The 21,108-nt window shown below is 41.4% G+C and overlaps 2 protein-coding genes and 1 long non-coding RNA gene across 11 annotated transcripts; 1 reads left to right on the forward strand and 2 right to left on the reverse strand.

Moving 5' to 3' along the window:
* Positions 1–4,834: 4,834 nt before the first annotated feature.
* Positions 4,835–8,363, reverse strand: LOC127781575 (probable cinnamyl alcohol dehydrogenase 5). The gene is made up of 4 exons (XM_052308547.1): positions 8,226–8,363; positions 6,495–6,608; positions 5,391–6,058; positions 4,835–5,287 (listed from the first exon to the last, which is right to left on the reverse strand). Exons 1-4 carry the CDS (start codon positions 8,303–8,305, stop codon positions 5,079–5,081), a joined length of 1,071 nt encoding a protein of 356 aa, XP_052164507.1. The 5' UTR covers positions 8,306–8,363; the 3' UTR covers positions 4,835–5,078.
* Positions 8,364–10,333: 1,970 nt separating this feature from the next.
* On the reverse strand, positions 10,334–14,204 carry LOC127782568 (uncharacterized). Of its 9 annotated transcripts, XR_008019205.1 has the most exons (5): positions 13,067–14,204; positions 12,380–12,460; positions 11,999–12,140; positions 10,853–11,862; positions 10,334–10,661 (listed from the first exon to the last, which is right to left on the reverse strand). It is a non-coding gene; the product is annotated as an uncharacterized LOC127782568 (long non-coding RNA). The 9 variants fall into 9 exon arrangements; XR_008019204.1 differs by having other exon boundaries at positions 11,999–13,169; positions 13,877–14,204; XR_008019198.1 differs by having other exon boundaries at positions 11,999–13,250; positions 13,877–14,204.
* A 2,288-nt stretch (positions 14,205–16,492) lies between these two features.
* Positions 16,493–19,140, forward strand: LOC127783399 (uncharacterized). The gene is made up of 4 exons (XM_052310662.1): positions 16,493–17,573; positions 18,140–18,210; positions 18,334–18,568; positions 18,650–19,140. The coding sequence occupies exons 1-4, from the start codon at positions 17,400–17,402 to the stop codon at positions 18,851–18,853; spliced, it is 684 nt and encodes a 227-aa protein (XP_052166622.1). The 5' UTR covers positions 16,493–17,399; the 3' UTR covers positions 18,854–19,140.
* The last annotated feature ends 1,968 nt before the right edge of the window (positions 19,141–21,108 follow it).

The raw sequence follows: 21,108 nt of genomic DNA on the forward strand, positions 1-21,108 counted from the left end.
CATCATGTCGCTGTTATAAATAGTTCAGCATCACAGGGATTTTAGCTTTGAATAAATATATCCCTTTGTTGTTTTCTGTGGTGCCTACCTGTTTGCGTCATGCAATAGAGTATTCACCCTATCTGTGTATTGCTTGGCTGGACTTTGATGCCCAGGAAATCATTGTCAACAAGGACACTACGAATATAGTTTTTTTTTTCAATTTAGCACTAGGAATACATTGGGTTCAGTATATATATACTCTTCGGAAGTAGCTATAGCCTATATGAGATATTCAATGGTGATTCGATAAGGGCAGTTTAGGTTGTAGTTTTGTTCAGTTCGAGCTATTCATATACTGGATCTTTATACAAGTACTTACCTTGGATTATATTTTTCATTGCATTTTTAAGCTGAAAAAATTAGTAGTGTGCGTATACTAACTTTAATTATTATATTGTTGTGGCGATAAAGTACAATGCAATTTATCTATTTGTTATATGGATTTGGTCAAACCGATAAAATTATGAGAGTGATTTCTCATTGAATACATCATCATCCAAATTGACATAGCTTCTTGTACTTTTAGTTGACATCCAACTTATGCTTTGTGCAATGGTAATTTTTTCCCTTATTAAAATGTAAGATTTGGTTTACACATATTTATTCATGACACCTGGATATGGAAAATGTCTTGCATTAATAATGTGAACTGATGTATTGAAAGGAACATTTTTTTTCAGATTATTATTGAATTTATGAAAAAAAAACTTTTAGTTAACATCCAACTTCTGCTCTGTGCAGTGGTAATTTTTTTCCTTTATTAAAATATAAGATTTGGTTTACACATATTTATTCATGACACCTGGATATGTAAAATGTCTTGCATTAGTAATGTGAACTGATGTATTACCTAAAGGAACATTTTTTCTGTTTATTACTCCCTCCGTCCCAAAATATAACAACTTTTAGTCCTCATAATTTGTCCCAAAATATAACAACTTCTCTACCAACATTCTCTTCCTAACCAATCACAACCCTCTGCCATTCACTTTTCCCACCTACCTCCACTACTTATCCAATCACAACCCTCTACCATTCACTTCTACCTACCTTCTTAATAACCGTGTCACTCTAAAACTTCTTATATTCTAGGACAGAGGGAATAGTGAATTTATGAAAAAAAAATATTAGATGTTTAGTGTAATTGGGGGCTTCAATATGTATGCTACAGTCACTTTAACTCCAATATCAGATGTTCAGCATCATTTCGTGTTAATTTTATCTTTACTGATTTCTCATGGCCACTAACAGTTATGAATCTCATCTCTGAAACGATGAAATTTGTGTTTGTCATGAAAAATTATCATAGATGACAAATTATTCAGAAAAATGCAAGTGATTTTCACTTCTACATATGTAGATGGATAATTGTTGGGTGCGGGTTTATTTCCACAGCATTTGCTTTTGTGAATTTGGCATAGTCTTGGTTAATATGGAGAAATTTGGTTAATCTTGACATCTAAAGTATAGTACCTTGATAATAAATGCGCTTGAGTGTATGGATTTATGTGGGCTCAATTGAATGATTCAGAGAGCAAAATTGACATTTCATCCTTTACCCCCTCTTTTTTCAATTAATTATATGAAAACAAAAGATTCATTACATGTGTTATACATCACTGAAGCGCATTTATCAATTTATTTTTTAGCTTTACTGTGCATGGATTTAGAAATAGAATTGTTGCAAGAAGCAAGGGGATTTTTTTCGAAAGTTGCTGCACTTCCAAAAAATTCTGTTAAGTGGTGACGGGATGAAGGTGGAAGAATATTTTTTATCTTCAGCCATTTGATTCTGATGTTTCCTCATTTGATTCTGGCAATTATCATATGAGGTGTATCAAGAGGTGTGGCACGCACTTCCGACCCACACGGCCCGCGTGTCACAAACGCTGCCAACGGCCGTGGCACGTGTTTCTTTCTCTTTTTTTCTCCTTTTTTTGGGAAAATAGGAGCTAGTTTTCGTTTTTTTTTCGGAAATCTATCCCTTTTTTTCTCTACACGCGCGCGTGATTTTTGTTGCGACTTTTATAAATTCAATCTTTCACCTTCAATATCAGTTTGAGAGTTTTGAATTTGATTTGAAAGTTTCTTAAATTAAAGTTGAATGTTTTGAATTTTGAGATGAAAGTTTTTAAATTTAAATCAAATATTTTGAATTTCGAGGTGAGAGTTTTTAAATTTGAGTTAAAAGTTTTCAAACATGAGTTAACTTTTCAAATCTTGACTTGAATTTTTTTAATTTTGATATGAAAGTTTTCGAATCCAAGTTGAAAGTTTTCAAGTCTGAACTGAAAGTTTTCAAATCCAAGTTGAAAGTTTTCAAATCCGAGTTGAATGTTTTTAAATCCGAGTTGAAAGTTTTTGAATCTTGACTTGAAATTTTTCAAATCCGAGTTAAAAATTTCAAAAAATCTTGATTTGAATGTTTCAAATCTTTATTTAAAGGTTTTCAAACCTACGTTGAACTCTCCGTAATTATCCCAATTTTTCGCGTACTAAAATAATAATACTAATCAGGGTAATTAATGTTAATGATGGTAATTAGCGGGATGCGCTAATCACGCGCGGGCGTGGGGGGGCGCACGGCTACACGAGTTAAGCAGCCGGCGCAAGTGCCCCCCCTTAGGAACCCCCGTGTCAAGGCAAACAACAAGGATAAATGTGCATTGTCAAGAGGTGTGTCAAGGGCAAGGCAAACAACAAGGATAAATGCGTACTGTCAAGAGGTGTGTCAAGGCAAACAACAAGAATTTTGGCAAAGTCAAAAAAAGAAGTCGACCCCACAGGGAAGAGCACTAGGAATATCATGTATAAAAACGTTCTTAACTAGTGAGCAAAGGTAGGCTCGCATGATCAAAATTAATTCAAAAACATATTCTAGAAGATAGTAAATTGCTGATCGAAATGTTACTCATCGACATCCTCTTGTTTTGTACAGCACGCCATCACCTCAGGTGGAATATTGCATGATTATCTTCTTCACACCATCGTGTTCTACATGAGTCAGTTTGCACCATGCTGATAATATGTTAACACTTGTGTCTCTCTAAATATGCACTTTTGCCATCGACTAATTTTAGTAGTCGTTCCATATAGATCTTGAAAGAAGATGTTAATGAGATGACCAACAATTGTTATATTGTTGTACATTGTGAAATTATTCAAACTGTTATTTGGGTTTATATTCACACCCTCATGTTATCATCAATGGGCTGCAACAGGCGTGTGCCTTGTGTGACAAATAGAAAAAATCAATATTTTTTAAGTACATAACACAAAAAGAAAAATGAATGGAATTGACCTAAGAGAACATTAGAATTTGTGACATGCGGAAAATATATTTTCTTATACTCTATATATTTTTCTATTCGTGACATCCGAATCCATTCTAAGGTTTTATTAAAGATGAATATAATTGCACTGTAGTGTTTAGCACATGCATATTACTAGTATTGATAGGGCAAGAAGGTATTACATATAGAGGGGTTCTGATGTGAACTCTAGCCGAAAATCTTTGGCTGTATCGGGCAAGGTTTGCATACCAAAAAATAAGGGTGGCTTGGGGGTTATAAACCTTTCTATACAGAATCAGGCACTTCTCTTGAAATACCTGGACAAGTTCTATAATAGAAAAAAAAATCTACCTTGGGTTAATTTAATTTGGAACCCTTATTATGGGAATGGAGTACCCCATTTGAGCAATCTCAAATGTTACTTTTGGTGGAAAGATGTTTGCAAACTGATGGATCTTTCCATGGGCATTGCTAGATGTATAGTGGGTGATGGTGTCGCTTGCTATTTTTGGGAAGATGTTTGAGTGATAAACCTCCTTTGTCTTTCCATATGTAAAGATTATTCTCTTATGTTGCTAATGAGAAGATATCAGTCAGAAATTTTTGATTTGGAGGAAAATTTTCATCTGCCTCTTTTTGCACAAGCTTTTCAGGAGTTGCAACCCTTGTTAACTCTTTTGGAGAGTGTCAATCTTTCTCAGGATAATGATGTTTGGGTTTACATTTGGGGTAATCTGAAATATTCTTCTCAGAAATTTTATGCCCTTAACTTCAGAGCTTTACAACCACCCTCTCATTTCCTTTGGTTATGGAAGTGCAAAACTACTTCTAAAGTTAAAGTCTTTGGTTGGTTGCTGCTGATGAATAGACTGAATACCTAGATCACAAACATTGTGCGCCACCCAATTGCGATCTTAATTGTGTTCTTTGTTCTGCTCATATTCTGGAAGATCTGTTGTATTTGTTCTTCCAATGGCCTTTTGCTCAATTCTACTAGGCTATGCTGGGTATCTCTCGGGACACTATCCTAAGCTTCAATTCTATGTTTCTGCATACAAAGAATAGTTCTATGTTTCTGCATACAAAGAATAGTTACCAAGGCAAGTGTTTCATGGAGAAGTTTCTATATGGGGCTTGAAACATCTGGAAGCAAAGGAATGGTTTCATTTTTTACTAAAAAATCTCCTCTTTGGAGGCAGCTATTTAAGGGTGATCTCCTCCTTCTGTTGTTTCGTCTTATTGAGAGAGACAAAGATGCAGCTATCAATTGGATTGCTATGTTGTAATATTTTTGTACCTCTCTTTTTATTAATAAAATTTATTAACAGTGGGGGCCTCCCCTGCCGTATTTCTTTAAAAAAAGAGAGAGGAAATTATAGTGTAGTTATAGTTTAATTATGCAATGTCTAAACTTTGTACCGTGCTTCATGTAATAGGTAAAGAAATGCTTGATTGATGCTAATTTAGTGTTAACCATACTGCTTGTTTGCAAAATTACGGGAAATAAAGTCTGAATTAGTTTCATCGATTAACCATGTCGTAGTGTGCAAACAAAATCCTTTGAGGCCTAATCTTTTCTTTGGGTACGTATCCTGTGGTGGAAAAAATCCGACAGATTTCTGTTCCGTTTTCTGTCGAAAGTTATTTTAAATGTTCATTTTCTAATCAAACGTTCGATTAGACAGTCTGGCCGGTTCCAGAATGGACAGAGAGATAAATTAAGCAGTGACCGGACCGGACGCATCACTCGATGGCGTCCTTGAGGGTGTTGCCGATGTCGATGACGAAGCGGTACCTGACGTCGGCCTTGGCGAGGCGCTCCATGGCCGTGTTCACGTAGTCGGCGCCGATCACCTCGATCTCCGCCGTCACGCCGTGCTTCGCTGCCAGGTCGATCATCTCCTGCGTGTCCGCCATGCCGCCGATGCAGCTCCCGGCCAGCGTCTTGTTCGCTGCAACATGCATGCCACAGACAGAATGTAATGGATCACAACACAGAGCAGCTAGCTAGCTAGTAGCTAGCTGTAATGGATCCGGATCAAATTAAGCACTTACAAGCAACCAGAGCGAAGGGAGGGATCTCCATGGGCTTCTCCGGCAGGCCGACGAGGATCATCTTCCCGTTGGGCTTCAGCAGACCCAGCAGCGGCGCGATCGGAATGTTGGCAGACACCGTGTTGATGATGCCGTCCATGGTGCCCGTCGCGGCATTCATCTCGTCGGCGTTCTTGGAGACGACGAACGCGTCGGCGCCGAGCCGCTCCAGCGCCTCCTGCCTCTTCCCCGGCGACGAGCTGATCACCGTCACCGTCATCCCGAACGCCTTGGCGAACTTCACCGCGACGTGGCCGAGCCCGCCGAGGCCAAGCACGCCGACGTGCTTGCCGGGGACGTTCAGGCCGTGGTACTTCATGGGGCTGTACACGGTGATGCCGGCGCAGAGCAGCGGCGCGCCCTTGTCCAGCGGCATGGCCTCCGGGAACCTGACCACGAAGCGCTCGTGCACCACCACCATGCTCGAGTAGCCGCCGTAGGTGACGGTGCCGTCCTTGTCGACGGAGTTGTAGGTGAAGATCACGCCTGGGCAGTGGTTCTCCAACCCCTGGTTGCAGCTGTCGCAGGAGTGGCACGAGTTCACCATGCACCCGACGCCCACCTTGTCGCCGCCCTTGAACTTGGTCACGTTCTTGCCGGCCTCCGTCACCACGCCGGCGATCTCGTGCCTGCGCCATCGAGTGCATGTTTGTTTGATCAGAATTAATTCAGAATAATGCATCGTACTCCCTCCATTCCAAATTGATCTACACATAGTTTTTTTTAAGGTTATTCCTAAATGATCTGCATATTTGTATTCATTCATTAAGTCTATTCGTTATTTATGCATTGGAGTAAATGGGCATTGATGCGTGCATCCATGCACATGGATGCACACAAGTATTTATAACACACATGCAATATCTTAATTTGCTATTAGTTAGAAAATAGTGGGGATGGTGCATGCATCGAGTTTGTTGCTAGAGTAAATATAGTATGAGAGAGTTATTAATTTTTCTTGGTTTTTGTGTACCTATGAAATATGTAGATCAATTTGGAATGGAGGGAGTACGTAACAACGTACAAAACCTGTTTGTAAAGCTAGCTTGCTTAATTAATAATTACCCAGGAACAAGTGGGTAGGTGGCGTTCTTCCACTCGTTCTTGATGCTGTGCAGGTCGGAGTGGCAGATCCCACAGTAAAGAATCTTTATCACCACATCATCATCTCCAGTGCTCCTACAGATTTTCAAGTAATTAGCACAAACGCTATTTATATTGTTGATTAAAGAAAAACTCTACGCACAGGCACCAACTACTAGACGGCGCGTCTTTTGTAAAACTTTGTTCATCATTATTTTCTTTGTATGTTCTTAAATCATTTTTCAGCTTTTCAATATCAATATTATTATTTATGCTCTCAAATTATTATCATCTTTAAAACGAGGCCTAAAAACGTACTCAATCTAAACTCTGGCATAAAAGGCAAATCGTATATGGCTAGGAATTATACAGATTGTGACAATAGTCGAAGAAATACAACCCATCACACGGTAAAGTCCTAGGTGCAACGCTACCAGTGCACTAGATATGAACAGAGAGACAATGGCCAATTACTGCGCATATACAGTTGTACTCAATACATCGTACCTCTAAAAGTCCAAACAGTACGTACTACAGAAAATGACAGATCCAAGAGACCAAGACTACGAGGTGATCGATCTGATCACGTAATCACAAACAATGCGGTTTGGATTATGTGTCAACATAAGCCTCCCGGTGCATGTACCTCACAAAAGAACAGTGCAAAACCACATGTTGATCGATTTTGGTGTGTAATAGGTTGGACTGCCACTAGATCGACAAATTAAACCGTCGCATGAAGGGACGTACTCCCTCCGTCCCATAATAGATGACGTTTTTGACTTTTTATTTGCAACGTTTAACCATTCGTTTTATTTGAAAAATTAATGCAAATATAAAAAAAGATAAGTCATATGTAAAGTACTTTTGATAATAAAGCAATTGACAAACAAAATAAATAATAATTCAAAATTTTTTTGAATAAGACGAATGGTTAAACATTGACAAATAAAAACTCAAAAAGACAAGTAATATGGGACGGAGGTAGTACGTGATAGTATCATCCTACTATGCATGCACCCTAAACAGCAGTACGACTACCTACCTACCTATCTACTAGTATCTATCTATCTATATCATATATTATTCTGATTATTTTCTAGGACAAACAGTACTAAAATATAATTAAGTTGTTGCTGAAATAAGTTTATTTCCTATAAATTAATTTGTGTGATGCCAAGAAATTAATCCCAAGGTCAGAACCTGGATTGGATATTTTTGTTTCCGTCGCAAAATATAACATAGCCTTTAAAATTTATCCCAAAATACAACTTCTCCACCAACAATCCTTTATCAACCAATTATAACCCTTCACCATTTAATTTCCCCATGTACCTGCACTTCTTAATCAATCATAACCTTCCACCATTTAATTCTATGTGCCCAAATCTAGACAGAGGTAGTACCATGTACTACGACATGTCGGCAAAATCGAACGAAACAAGCCTGAACAGAATCATGAACTATCATGAATATCGATGGGAATAGAGGTTTCAACAGAATCATCCATCTCCACGCACGCCAACGCCGCCGCCGCCGCCGCCGCCGCTGCCGTGCTCACGAACGGTATTCCCTACTCGGTCCGGCGCCGGCGCCGCTCACGAACGGCATCACGTGTACGAACGGAACAGCGCTAGCTAGCCCCTCGCAACATTACACTACTATCTAGAGAACCCTATCTAGATATATATAGGAGTATAATTGAAGTTTCACCTGCGGGAGATGGTGAGCGGGGAGAGGTGGCCGGACGCGTCGCGCGCTGCCAGCCCCGCCGCCGCCGCCGTGGGAGCCATCGATCGATCGAGAAGACAGCAAGAGAGAAACCGACCCGATCCGATGTCGTCGTGTTCGTGCTTGCCGGGCGGTGAGATCAGAATCCGGCGTGTTTTATAGCCTCGCGCGCTAGATGCGCCCTCTCCCGCGCAGGCCCCACAGCCCCGATCGATCTGCGCCGTATGTGGGCCGCGCGAGCCCAGCAACGCTCCAGATGAGAATTTTTAAAATTTTTAATTTTACTAGAAAAAATACACGTGTGTTGCAACGGGTGAAGATTATTTTAATCTTATTATTATATCGAGTTAAGATGAAATTCACTGTGTTAAATTCGCTTGGATATATATTTTGTTAGAAAATCATGAGCTGCAATTAGGTGTCCGAACGTCTCAAGTTAGTAGTATGTGAGTTTTTAAAGAGATTTCTTGTACGATTTCTTCTGTATTTTCAAAAGCGAACGAACTTAAAAACTAACTTAAATACGGATTTGTATTTCCAAAATCAAACGGATTTAAGAACCGACTCATACGCGGATGACGTACTGACAAAAACTTCAATTTTTATAATAGTAGAGATAGAGATATAATAGTAAAGATAAAGATATATGTGCGCAGTAGCTTGATTGAATATTTCTCTGTTTAGGTTTTTGTATTTCTCTTGGCAACCGTCATCGATCGGCTGTTGTTGCTGATCGTCTTGCTGCACGCGTGGATTTTCAATATGTGGGTAGTAATAGATCTCGGCTTTGATATCGCTCCTGAACTTTTTTTTTTAATTTTTTTGGAACACGTATACACAGCAGACCGTATTGAATTGAGTTTCTGATGAACACGGTAGGAATTCTTCTCGATACAGTGTGTGCGTGTAGAGAATAATCAACAATGGTACGTCGTGCTGCTTGCCTCGGCGCACGGCAACACACCTGACTGCTGCTGGTTGGTGTTGATATAGGTGCGCGACAGCAGGTCCCAAACCGTGTTGCCCAACAGACCGTATCGGCAAGATGACAACCTCGCGGTGGCGGTTGGTTTGTGACAATGCACAGGACAAAACGCAATCGGCCAAAGGCATGATCCGAACATGCAAATTTTCTTATGGAAAATCTAATGTTTAAAGCTCATACATGTGGGACACATAAAATAGTTAAATTGGCAGTGATTATATGCGAGGCCGATTCGAACACGATGACTTACCAAGCCACCGGCAAAAACATCTTCAATTTTTATAACAGTAGAGACTAGAAAAGATGTCCGTGTGTTGCAACGGGTGAATGCTATTTAAATCTTATTATTGTTATACGGTTTAGCTAAGGTGAAATTTACTGTGAGAATTCGCTTGGATATTTTTTTTAGAAAATCATGAGCTGCAATTAAGAGTTCGACACTCATCTCAAGTTAGCATGCGTGTTTTTTAAAAAGACTTCTTATACGACCCCTTTTTATTTCCAAAAGCAAACGAACTTAAAATCCAACTTAAGCATAGATATGTATTTTCAAAAGCGAACGAACTTAAAATCCATCTTAAACACGGATTAGTATTTCCAAAAGCGAACAAACTTAAAAACCGACTCAAACACGGATGACGTAACAGAATACCGGCAAAAACATTGTCAATTTTTATAATAGTAGAGAATAGAAAAAATGCCAGTGCGTTGTAACGGGTAAATACTATTTTAATTTTATCATTCTTATACGGTTTAGTTAGGGTAAAATTCATTTTGGGAATTCGTATGAATATTTTTTTTAAAGAAAATCGTGGGCTGCAATTATGAGTTTGTATTTCATCTCAAGTAATGCGAGTTTTTTTATTAAGATTTCTTATACGACTTCTTTTGTATTTCCAAAAGCAAACAAGATTAAAATGCAACTCAAACACATATATGTCTTCCCAAAAACGGACGGATTTAAAAACGACTCAAACACAGTTGATGTACCAAAATACCGACAAAAACATCTTCAATTTTTATAATAAGTAGGGATTTATTAAAATACTAGTTAGGTGCCCGTGCGTTGCAACGGGAAAAAAACTATAGCACGAAACAATACATCAAATATTTTTAATATGTTTAAAGTAGAAAGTGTCAATAGATGCATGTTGCACCATAAAGTACATCAAAAAATATTTGTGCAGCAATTCACGGGAAATGAATACAATGCCCTATTTTAGACACCATCCCAAGGCATTTCTACACATGATTTTCTCACAATTGATCAACACCCAAACTCTCTTTGAACATGGCTCTAAAGATGAACCACACTCACTTCGTTGTGCAAAGCACAACTGCATAGGAGGCAGTTAGCACATATGCCCGTACTGATCCAGCTCACAGAAACTGCCCGATCTATTATGTTTCCTTTGGAAAACAATATGCCAATCCTATAGAAGTGGAGAAAAATAATTGTAAATAATATATGTAAGAAACAAATTATTTTTTTTGCTCATTTACATAGTAGGTGGCACAGAAATATATAAGAATGCGTAAAAACAATTTATATTGATGTGTATATAATCGGATGTACCGAAATATATAAAAATGTGTACATAATCAGATGGTGGAAAGGGCGTACTTGCAGCACATCATCTTCAACTCATTGTACTTAGCATGCGGATGAGGAGGTTGCACAACCAATTATAAGTGATGCACTGCACATGTACTTTTTCATCTCTCTGACAAGGCCACGCAAAAGCTTGGCCCTAATTGCACTGATAAATAAAAGGCAAGGACGCAAGGTAACCAAATCTAGAACCACTAATAAACAATATCCTTATTTTTTAAAAGATCAGAAAGTAAATTATACTCATAATAATAGTTCAGTTCTTCAGTAATTTATCTCCAAGATTCAGTCTCACTATATTTCACAATGTTGTTAAGGTTTAATTTCTTCAGACCTTGAGATCAAGTATAATTAATTTCTTAGATCTTATAAAGCACCCATGGATCAAAATATCAGTATTACTTAGATCTTGTAGTGACATGCCAGAATAATATATTCATAAAAATAGGCCAACATTGATTATATTTTAGTGCAATGAAATAAAATATTCAATGTCCTATAGTTATATTATATATAGAGCAGGTGATGCATAGTTAATTAATGTCTTTCCTATTAAGTTATCAGAAAATTTAACAAAAGAATACTGGAAACTGGAAAAGGGTTTCATGGATAATGCACCAATTAAAAAAAAACTCGAAGTCAGCTGTTACCTTACCTGAATCGGAATGCAAATCAAGCCCTGCTTCTTGTTGCTTAATTGCAAAATATAGGCTTCTGTGAGCCTTTTGAGCCAAGGAATCAAAGTAAGAGGAAATTATGTATATGTAGGTCCAGAGTTAAATGAACACAGTTATTCAACCGATGTGTCATGTGCTATCAACGAGCATGAGCTGAACTCAAATCTTACAGATCATCAATCCAAAATACTTGCTGCATCTTGCTTAATGTATAGCCAAAAGTCTGCACAGCGTAATAACTTGTGCTAGGGTGTCAGGAAAGTGCACGAGTCTCCTTATGGATGGAAGTTAAAGAGACATTAACTGGGATTCTTCATGTGCTCAGCCTGCAAAACGCATACGTCCCTGCCATTGCAAAAACGACAAACAAAATATTCAGAACCAAAGTGGATCATTCGGCCATCTTGGCCAAAACATGAACATGTTTGGAATGACAATTTTCAAGAACAATGGAAGTCAGTAAGATAGGAGAATATCTTACCTGCACTTCAATAACTTCAATGCTAAACTCAGCTGCATAACCTTCCTGGCTAATTAGATGAGCGCATCTTCTATGCTCTTCCAGTTCAGCTTTCCCTTTTCAAACAAGGTCTTTCATCTTACTTGCCTTCAGTTGTTCGAACCTTAACAATGAAAAACAATGCATATGCCACACATATTGATTAACTTTAGTACATTGTACCCAAATACTCGCTGCCAAACAATATTACCAAAAATTACCTTGTCATTCATGAAATGTGTTTAGAGAACATGTGCATAATGACAGGTACTGTCATTCATATTTATTTACTCCACTACTGAACAGTAATTTTGTAAATTATTTAAGAAACATATGCATGTACGAGGGATGAAAGAGAACAACCGAATTTGCATTCTCCAACTGATTTTGCATATCCTGAAGTATATTATCTTGGGGTGGCCATTCGCACATAATATCTCATATCTACATTATTGAAAGTGTATCTGAGAATATTTGGAAATAAGAAATTATTCCGAGAAGATACTTTTAAAAGAATGATAGTATACTGCATGCAACATCATATTGCACAGTGCCCCCATACACACTGCAGGATACCTAAGATTTTCACTAATTTGACTTCCATGGCGCTCCCTTTATTTTTGAACATTTAGAAGTTAAACTATTCAAGGAATTTGATTACTCTCAGATCAATGTTCGGGGCGGCAGAAAATGGCACACATGTAAAAATATATAGAAACATATCAAACTCTCTGAAGGCATCACAAGAAAAACATTTTAATCGCTCACCAGGCAATTTCAGAAATGTTTACACTTGTAAAGACTTCATATATATTTTTTTTGTAAAGGCTTTAAGTGTGCTTTTTTTTTCGCTAATGTTGATAGAGATAGCTTTTCTTGAGCTCATTTTTGTTGTACTCACAGCACACAAATAGTCATTTTGTTTAAAAATTCAGAATTATATCTAATAGATGGGAGAACCAGTGACATATATGTTGATCGGTTGATTTCAATTGGTGAGGCACTGCTTGCTCTAAAATCAGGTTGGAAGTTGAAAGAAGTGATTCTCACAAGTGAATCAAGCATTTGTGCCGCTATCTCGTGGTAGACTGAAGAATGATGGCCTGTCTTCAGTCTGCAACTCTGCATGCATGCTGCATCCATGGTCTTCACTCTGCGAACAAAATAGGCCGATAATGCTTGCTACAGTACTGTTTAGTCCCAAGCACTCAACTAAAACCTGGAGAAATTCCACCTAGAAAGTAAAGTAGATATAATTTAGGAATATAATTCACCATGAAATTTCAAACAGCACGAGGAAAAAGGCCTGACCACAAATCAAGCAAACAGGGAAAAAGAAAAACTGACAGAAAAAAGGGAGTACTCCTAGATCACTCGGCATGGTAGCACCAAGACACGCTATTGTTCTCATGGCGAGCGGAGGCGGCTGCAATCGCACATACGGTGCTCGAGGTAGCGACGGCGCCCGCGTGTGATGCAACGCATATGGCACCGTCTCTCCTCCTCCTCCTCCTCCTCTTTCAAGGACTCCACGGCGACCTCTGGCCGGCCCTCTAGGGAGGCAGCGACCTCGGAGAAGGTGGAACCGGCGTAAGGTTTAAAGGCGACAGGTCAGCGAGGCGCGGCAGCGGGGGGAGCGGGAGGAAGTGGGGTCTCGTGCGACGTGCGGTGGCGCTTGAGGGTGGAAGCGGCGGCGGGTCAGGGAGGCACGGCGAGGAGGAGGAGGAGGACGAGGACGAGGGGTCCTCTGTCTCCAGCACAAGCAGGTCGTGGCGCCATCCCCAGTTTCTTCGCTTTGCTAATAAACGCATTTGGCACATTTGGATCCATCTTGAGGAGAAGGAGAAGACATCAAACTACCAAGGGATGACGGCGGCGTCGTGGATGCGGGCGCCGACAGTGGCGGCGAGGAGCAGATCGGCAAGGTAGGTGTGTGCGACGAACTGGCGACGGGAGGGCTTCCGGGGATCTGTCGAGGGCGAGCCGGCGTGATGGAGACCGTGAGGCGCGACGGGAGGGCTTCAAGCGGCGGGGATGGGTCGAGGGAGACCGGGAGGCGGGAGCTGGGGAGGGGTCAGCGGCGCCGGGGGTGGAAGAGTGGAGCGGGCGCGGCGATGTGGGGATGCGCGAAGATGGATTGGGGGCGCTTCTGTTGCGCTGATTTCGGATCGCTTCTGTTGCGCGTCGCTGTGAAGCGTTCGTTTTTTTTTTTCACGGTCACGTGTCTACGTTTTTAAGTTGGATCACGAGTCTACATTGGCTTCACCATCACCACTACAGATTTTTTTTAAGTAGTAGAATTGTTGTGGCTTTATGGTTTTAAGCGGTAAAGTTAGGCTCGTCTCAACGGGGATTAGAAAACCAGCGAGTTTCCGAACCTCGGGTGAAAAATTTCTTGTCTCTTGTCTCATTTATTTATTGTATTTACCTGTGTGCAATTTACATTCATAAAGACGTACTTGACCTCAATTCCTTGTCTCTTGTCTCATTTATTTATTGTATTTACCTGTGTGCAATTTACATTTATAATGACGTACTTGAGGCCCTATCACCCTAGGATTGTAAAACATAACCTAGTTGCTTAGTTAGTCTTACCCTTCACCAAGCCTAGCAACTTAGGTTAGTTTTATTTAGGCGCTATTTATTTTTAGGGTAATTTGGAACCATGCCATTATAATTTTGCAAAGTTTGAGATATGTCATCGGTATCTCAATGACATGTAGGACCCACATGAGTCAATGGCATGTGGGTCAGGATGGCATATCTCGATTTTGCAAAATTATAATGGTATGGTTCCAATTTTCGCTTATTTTTAATATCGTCTATTCACCTCCTCCTAGTCGACATCTCGATCCTACAACTACGTCGATTAAAACAATGTATTCGTTCTGACAAGGTGATAGGGGGCACAACTATTTACACGGAGTGACCAAATCGCTATCGTTTCTCTTCCATTCTTCTTCCCCCCCACCCCAGTGTTGACGGAACAGAGGAGTCAGCATCGAGGTGGTGGCCTGGAGGGGGGCTTTTAACTATTTGCCACTCTTACGGATGTTGCTTAACGATTTGCCACTAGGCCCAGATGTCATAGACACATGAGGGCCCACATGTCATTGACAGGGTGTGGTAAATAGTTAATTGCCATGTCACAAGAGTAGCAAATAGTTAAATTTCCCGCCTGGAGGAGGTGGGACGGCAGATCCGTGGGCGAAGCCTCTCCCGCGTCATCGACACACTACCTCGCGTTGTGGGCGCATCAACAACAACCACCGCTACTAACTTTGGTCTGTGCACTACATGCCTCTGACGGGCCCCTCTTCGCCGCGTTTGCGAGGGCCGCCTTGGGGTACGGTGTCCTTTTGATGCAAACCATTCAGGCTAGGCTTCGCCAGCTGTAGATCAGTCTTGGCAGCTCGGCGTCGTCTTCTTCCGCCTCCATCACCGTTTGGCACCCTAGCTCCGCCTAGCACTCCTCCTTGCCACCGCTTCTCCAGATCGAAGATAATACCGCCTTCTTCGTCATCCTCTTCGGTTCTGATTCCGGCCAGCGCCCTCTCTTGCAACTGCGCCATCAACCGGCTCATCCTCGGCTTCCACACAGACCCTATCGACCACCCCACCAGCTCAACACTCGACGTGTCGATCTTCTTCACCCCGACTCGTCCATGTCGCTCCACCTCGCTTCCTCCAGGCCACCTTGGATCCACCTCGATATCGGCTCCCAGAAAGGGGAAATGAGAAAGAGGAAGAAGATGACAAATGGGGCTAGAGGTACTTTGACCTTTCACGATGTTTATCTCTCTTAGTGAACCGAAAATTAATATTTTAATGTGGACGGTGTACAACAGCAAATAATCACATGTTGGATGTGTCTTTTTCCAAAGATCGATTTTTACCATGTTCTAGAGCTAAAACTATGAAATCACGATTTACCTAATATCATACAGTAAAATTTACCTAATATCATACAGTACTTTGTATTATGCATACCAAAGCACCGGGCAGACAGATGCAACGAGCAAACCACAGGACCACAAAGTCCACAGCATCTTATCTCTACACGTCCCAGTCACCCACCCCACCTATCATCGTTTCATCGCCATCTTCATCTCACACAAGAATTCTCCTCTCTTCCCAAATCCCCCATCTTAAAAACGAGCGGAGGCGACCGTGTCAACGGCAGGGAGAGAAACCCAGGTAGGTTTGTTGTTTGTTTGGGAATGGGATGGCAATCTCGCCATTTCACTCGCAGCCACAGCCACAACAACATCAGCAAGCAAACAGCAACGCCGCAGAGCCTCTGCAAGACGCACACACGCCGTTGTACACCAACCGCACGCACTGGCCCATCCGCCTCTACGGTCTGCGCCATCCATCATCTCCTCCTCCTCCTCCGCCCACACTATCAAAGCATCAAATGCGTGCAAACTGCAAACGCCATCATATCATCCTCCTCCCAACCACTGCAACGCTTGTAGTATGCTGGGCTGCTGCCACCACCCACTCGCACAAGACCCGGGAGCGTTCGGCCTCTCTCTCAAGAGGACAGCAAGAAAGCGAAACGAAAGAATCAAAAGAATGGATCCATGGAGCCACCCAGCCATGGACGCCAGGAGAGAGAGACGCGCACACACACATCCATGTCCATGTCCATGTCCCGTATCGTCATCTCGCTTTTTTTTCCCTATGGACCATGACATCTGTGTACACAGAGAGAGGGGTAGCTGCAGCAGCATTCACTCATGGTGGACACCTCTGACCTCTCAACCCCAACGGATTCCAAGAATGCCCCCCCTCTCTCTTCTCCTCTCCTTGGTCTTGGAGACGGAGCTGGACCGACGACGAAGCCAACGCTGCAGACAGCAGCAGCAGCAGCAGCAAGCAAGCGCCCCACTACCACTCCATTACCTGATTACCACATGCGCCACGCCATTACCACCACCCACCCTCCCTCCCTCTCCGCTACCACCGCTACTACTACAAGTCTAGAGAGAGAAACACATGAGAGATTGTTTGGTTTGGTTTGGTTGGTGTTCCCTTGCTCTCTCTCTCTTGCCGTCCAGTCCGTCTACTCTAGCACCATCCATGACCATGCATGGGCCTTTTCGGGTTTTTTTGGCACCACATCCATGGGTCTCCTTCACACCTCACCACGGCGCCGCAGCTGCAGCCAGCCAGCAGCGAGAGCACCAAGAAGCAGCGGCCGCAAGAAACTTCCCTCCCCACCTCCACCTTCCCCTCCTCCTTTATTTCTATATTGTCTTCTTCTTCCTCCTCCCTTGCTTGTTCCTATCTCCTTCTACCTCTCTCTCTCCCTGGCTTTCTTGGTCTCCTGCTCTTGCGGGGCGTTTGTTGGTTTCTTCGCGGGTGAGGTGAGGCGGACATGAAGAAGGCTAAGGTGGTGTTGGCTCAGCCGGCGGCGAGGGCGCCGCCGTCGCCGCTGCTGCCGAGGGCGCCGGGGCACAGCCGTGGCGGCGGCGTTGGTGGCGGGGAAGAGGCGTACAGGGCGAGGGCCAAGTACAAGAATCTTCTCCAGGACTACAAGGAGCTCCTCGAGGTGGGTGGGTGGGTGGATTCATGGCGTTTCTTGGAGTCATGCCGTCGTGGTTGGCTTCGCCGATCTGATCTTGATTTTTGGGGGTTTTGCGATTTTTCGATCGGTTTCTCTCCGGAAGGGGGTTTTGTGATGTTTGATTTTCCTCTCGGTATTTGGGGATTTTGTGATTCCGATTGGATCTTGGCGGCTTTGTTTCTTGATCGATTTTATTTTCGGTGTTCTTGGTTTTCTGATTATTCGAGGCGTTTTCTTGGTGTATTTTGTGGATCTGGATTTTTTTTTTACTTGTGACAATATTTTGGGTTAGATCTGTGGGGTTCTGAAATTTATTATCCTTCTTCTCCTAATATTGAATGAATTAGCATGTTTTGATATGTTCCAAGTCAGCTAATAAGTGTATCAGTTCATTCTGGTTCGTAGTTAAACTTTCTTCCAAGGATCGCAACTCTCTTAATCTAGGAGGATTTCCACAAATGTGGTTCTTGCAAGTTTGATGGTGTTTAGTGTCCATCTCAGTTACTTCTATTATGATGTTTGCTGATGATTAGTTGTGTTGGGTTACCCAGGAAACTGAAGCAAAGAAGAAGAGATTACAGATGGAGAAGCTCAAGAAACAGAGGCTTTTGGCTGAAGTCAAGTAAGGGCCTGAACTCATCATCTTCTCCAGTGTGATTTACATGCCTGGATGATTATGCTCTACGACAATGCAAACATGTTGATATTGTCTCATTATCCTGCGCATAATTGTGCCGCGCTGTAGGTTTTTGCGGAAAAGGTACAAATCCATGTCCGAAAATCCATCCCAGACGTTTGTCTATAGAGTAAAGAATCCGGCATTGCCGCCCACATTGCGCCAACCTGGTTGGTCTCATGGTGAAGAGTACCACACGGTTCGGGCTATCGGAAGCTCTAGCAAAGGCCCATCGGCGCACCGGAGGCTGAATGCTGCTCCAAGAGCATCTCCGGTGATTGACCTCAACGAGGCCTGCGAGCCGGTAATATTTGGGGCGAACTCGGTTAAGTTCCGTTATCTGAAGAAATTATCATCTGAATGTGGTTGAATTTGCTCTTTCCAGAGTTCAGAAGAGATGGAGGAGCTTCATGGTTACCAGGAACCTGTTAGGGTTGGCAGGGTCATGAGGTACCCAATGGAGGGTGATTTTGCCGCCGGTCCTAGTGATGCGAAAATGGCGGCATTCTGGGATGTCCGGAGCGCCGCCGCCTCCCGAGCCGGGAAGAGGAAGATATCATGGCAGGATCAGTTAGCTCTCAGAGTATAGGTTAATAATAACAGTGTTGAGATAGTTGGGAAGAGGAACTGAATTTCGTTCATCCCTGTTCCTCGAGTTGTAAAAGAATCCTTAAGAGGAATCGGTGGATGGGTGTAATGCTCCTGGCACTTGTTGAGATCGTAGTCGTGTATAATCAATCACTTGTCTGTTTTGTTAGCGTGAATGCCATCTCAACAACTACTCTAGGGCTAATAGTATTTGAGCAAATGAATAATTAATACAAATGCTGTCTGATGCCTTGTAGTAGGTGCTGCAGCTGCATATGTTTATATTCTTGTAGAGCTGTAATTCATTCTTGAGCTCAATCTTGTTTTATGTAGACACTAGGGAATAGAATGGAAGTCATGGAACCCATCACCATTGTAGATTATATCCATGTGTGAATATTACTATAGTAATGTCAGCATATATGTTCACTCCATAGTGATGTTTTATATTTCTGGTAGTGGCTAATTGGCTACTGTGATGCAATGCCATGCTAGTTCTGGCAGCCATATGTGTTCTTTTTCCTGGTCTTTCATTAAGAATTAGTATTACAGTAAGATGCAGCAGTACAACTGTGGTGCTGGTTAAAACTGATGTTTAGGTAGTGTAGTTCAGCAGGATTCTAACCCCAGGAATACTGGTTCTCTGCTGATGGGTTCGCATGTGGTGGCATTATGATTTATGGCTGCTTCTACAAGTTTGTCTCATCTTGTCGCCATGATTTCGGGCAAGAGATTATTGCAATTGAAGACTCATGTCACCTACTATCATGCTGTTCCTCTCGTGTTGCTGGAATCAGTGGTAGATGCAATTCTAGTTTCAATCCTGATCCTCTCTGCAGTACTGCTCGCTATTATATGGGTTTGAGGGTCTGTGGGGCCTATATAAGTCAGTGAGCCTCATTCCTATAATAAATTAATCAAAGGTAAGATGTGATATACAATTAGAATCATTTTGGATTGATTTATTTTAGTACTGAGAAACCGTATTGGACGGCATAATCATTTGACGATTATCTTAAGACATCGCCATCAATGAATTATTCGACGATGAATGGAGAATGTGCAGATTTTATCGACTCATGTAGGCTGTGTTTAGATCCAGAGTAAAATAGTCACATCAGATATACGGATACACATTTGAAGTATTAAACGTAGTCTAATAACAAAATAAAATAGAGATTCCGCCTGTAAACTGCGAGACAAATTTATTAAGCCTAATTAATCCGTTATTAGCAAATGTTTACTGTAACACCATATTGTTAAATCATAGTGCAATTAGGCTTAAAAGATTCTTCTTGCAATTTACATGCAATCTGTGTAACTATTTTTTTTTCTATATTTAATACTTTATACATGTGTCTACACATTCGATGTGACATGATAAAAAAATTTTGCGTGGTAACTAAACAGGGTCTTAGTAGCACATAATAGTGAATCATGGAACAATATCCACAAACACAATTTAAAACGAGCACTTTCGATTGACAGACATCTCACAATTAGAAACAAGTAATTTACTTCCACCGGCATTATCCCCAACCAAATGGCCGAGTGCGCCGCCGCACGTCCAGACTATCGCAGATGGCCAGAAATCCATCCCAACAAGACAAACAGTATGGCTCTGTTTAGGGTGTGTTTAGTTCGTGCCAAAATTAAAAGTTTGGTTGAAATTAGAATGATGTGACGGAAAAGTTGGAAGTTTGTGTGTGTATGAAAGTTTTGATGTGATGGAAAAGTTGGAAGTTTGAAGAAAAAGTTTGTAACTAAACTGGGCCTTAGATCCCTAGCAAAATTTTTCGCCCTGTCACATCGAATGTTTGACACATGCATGGAGTATTAAATATAAATGGAAAAGATAACTAATTATATAGATTGCCCTGTAAATTGAGAGACGAATATTTTAACCCTAATTGCTCCATTATCTAACAATATGGTGCTACATTAAACATTTGCTAATGACGGATTAATTAGGCTTAATAAATTCGTCTCACAATTTACAGGCAGATTGTGTAATTTGTTTTATTATTAGTTTATGTTTAATACTTCAAATATGTGTCCGTATATCCGATGTGACACGCCAAAACTTTACACCCCTAATCTAAACACAGCCTATATCACCGGAACTAAACGATCACATTAGTCATCTTAACATGAGACGATCGAGGAATCATCACGAAACTATTTTAAACTCTCGAAAAGAAAATTCTCTCGTTATATGTTATCCAAACATTTTAAAAAAGATATATTAATATATGA

The sequence above is a fragment of the Oryza glaberrima genome, chromosome 8, assembly GCF_000147395.1.
Source record: "Oryza glaberrima chromosome 8, OglaRS2, whole genome shotgun sequence".
Taxonomy (NCBI): Eukaryota; Viridiplantae; Streptophyta; class Magnoliopsida; order Poales; family Poaceae; genus Oryza; species Oryza glaberrima.

Bases quoted from the DNA above. Each gene is read 5' to 3' on its own strand.
- LOC127783399 (XM_052310662.1), top strand. From the start codon at position 17,400: ATGAAGAAGGCTAAGGTGGTGTTGGCTCAGCCGGCGGCGAGGGCGCCG. The intron at 17,574-18,139 runs GTGGGTGGGTGG...TGGGTTACCCAG, and splicing joins ACTACAAGGAGCTCCTCGAG to GAAACTGAAGCAAAGAAGAA. The intron at 18,569-18,649 runs GTAATATTTGGG...TGCTCTTTCCAG, and splicing joins TCAACGAGGCCTGCGAGCCG to AGTTCAGAAGAGATGGAGGA.
- LOC127781575 (XM_052308547.1), bottom strand. From the start codon at position 8,305: ATGGCTCCCACGGCGGCGGCGGCGGGGCTGGCAGCGCGCGACGCGTCC. The intron at 6,609-8,225 runs GTGAAACTTCAA...GAAAATCTGTAG, and splicing joins CCGCTCACCATCTCCCGCAG to GAGCACTGGAGATGATGATG. The intron at 6,059-6,494 runs GTAATTATTAAT...TCGATGGCGCAG, and splicing joins ACCTACCCACTTGTTCCTGG to GCACGAGATCGCCGGCGTGG.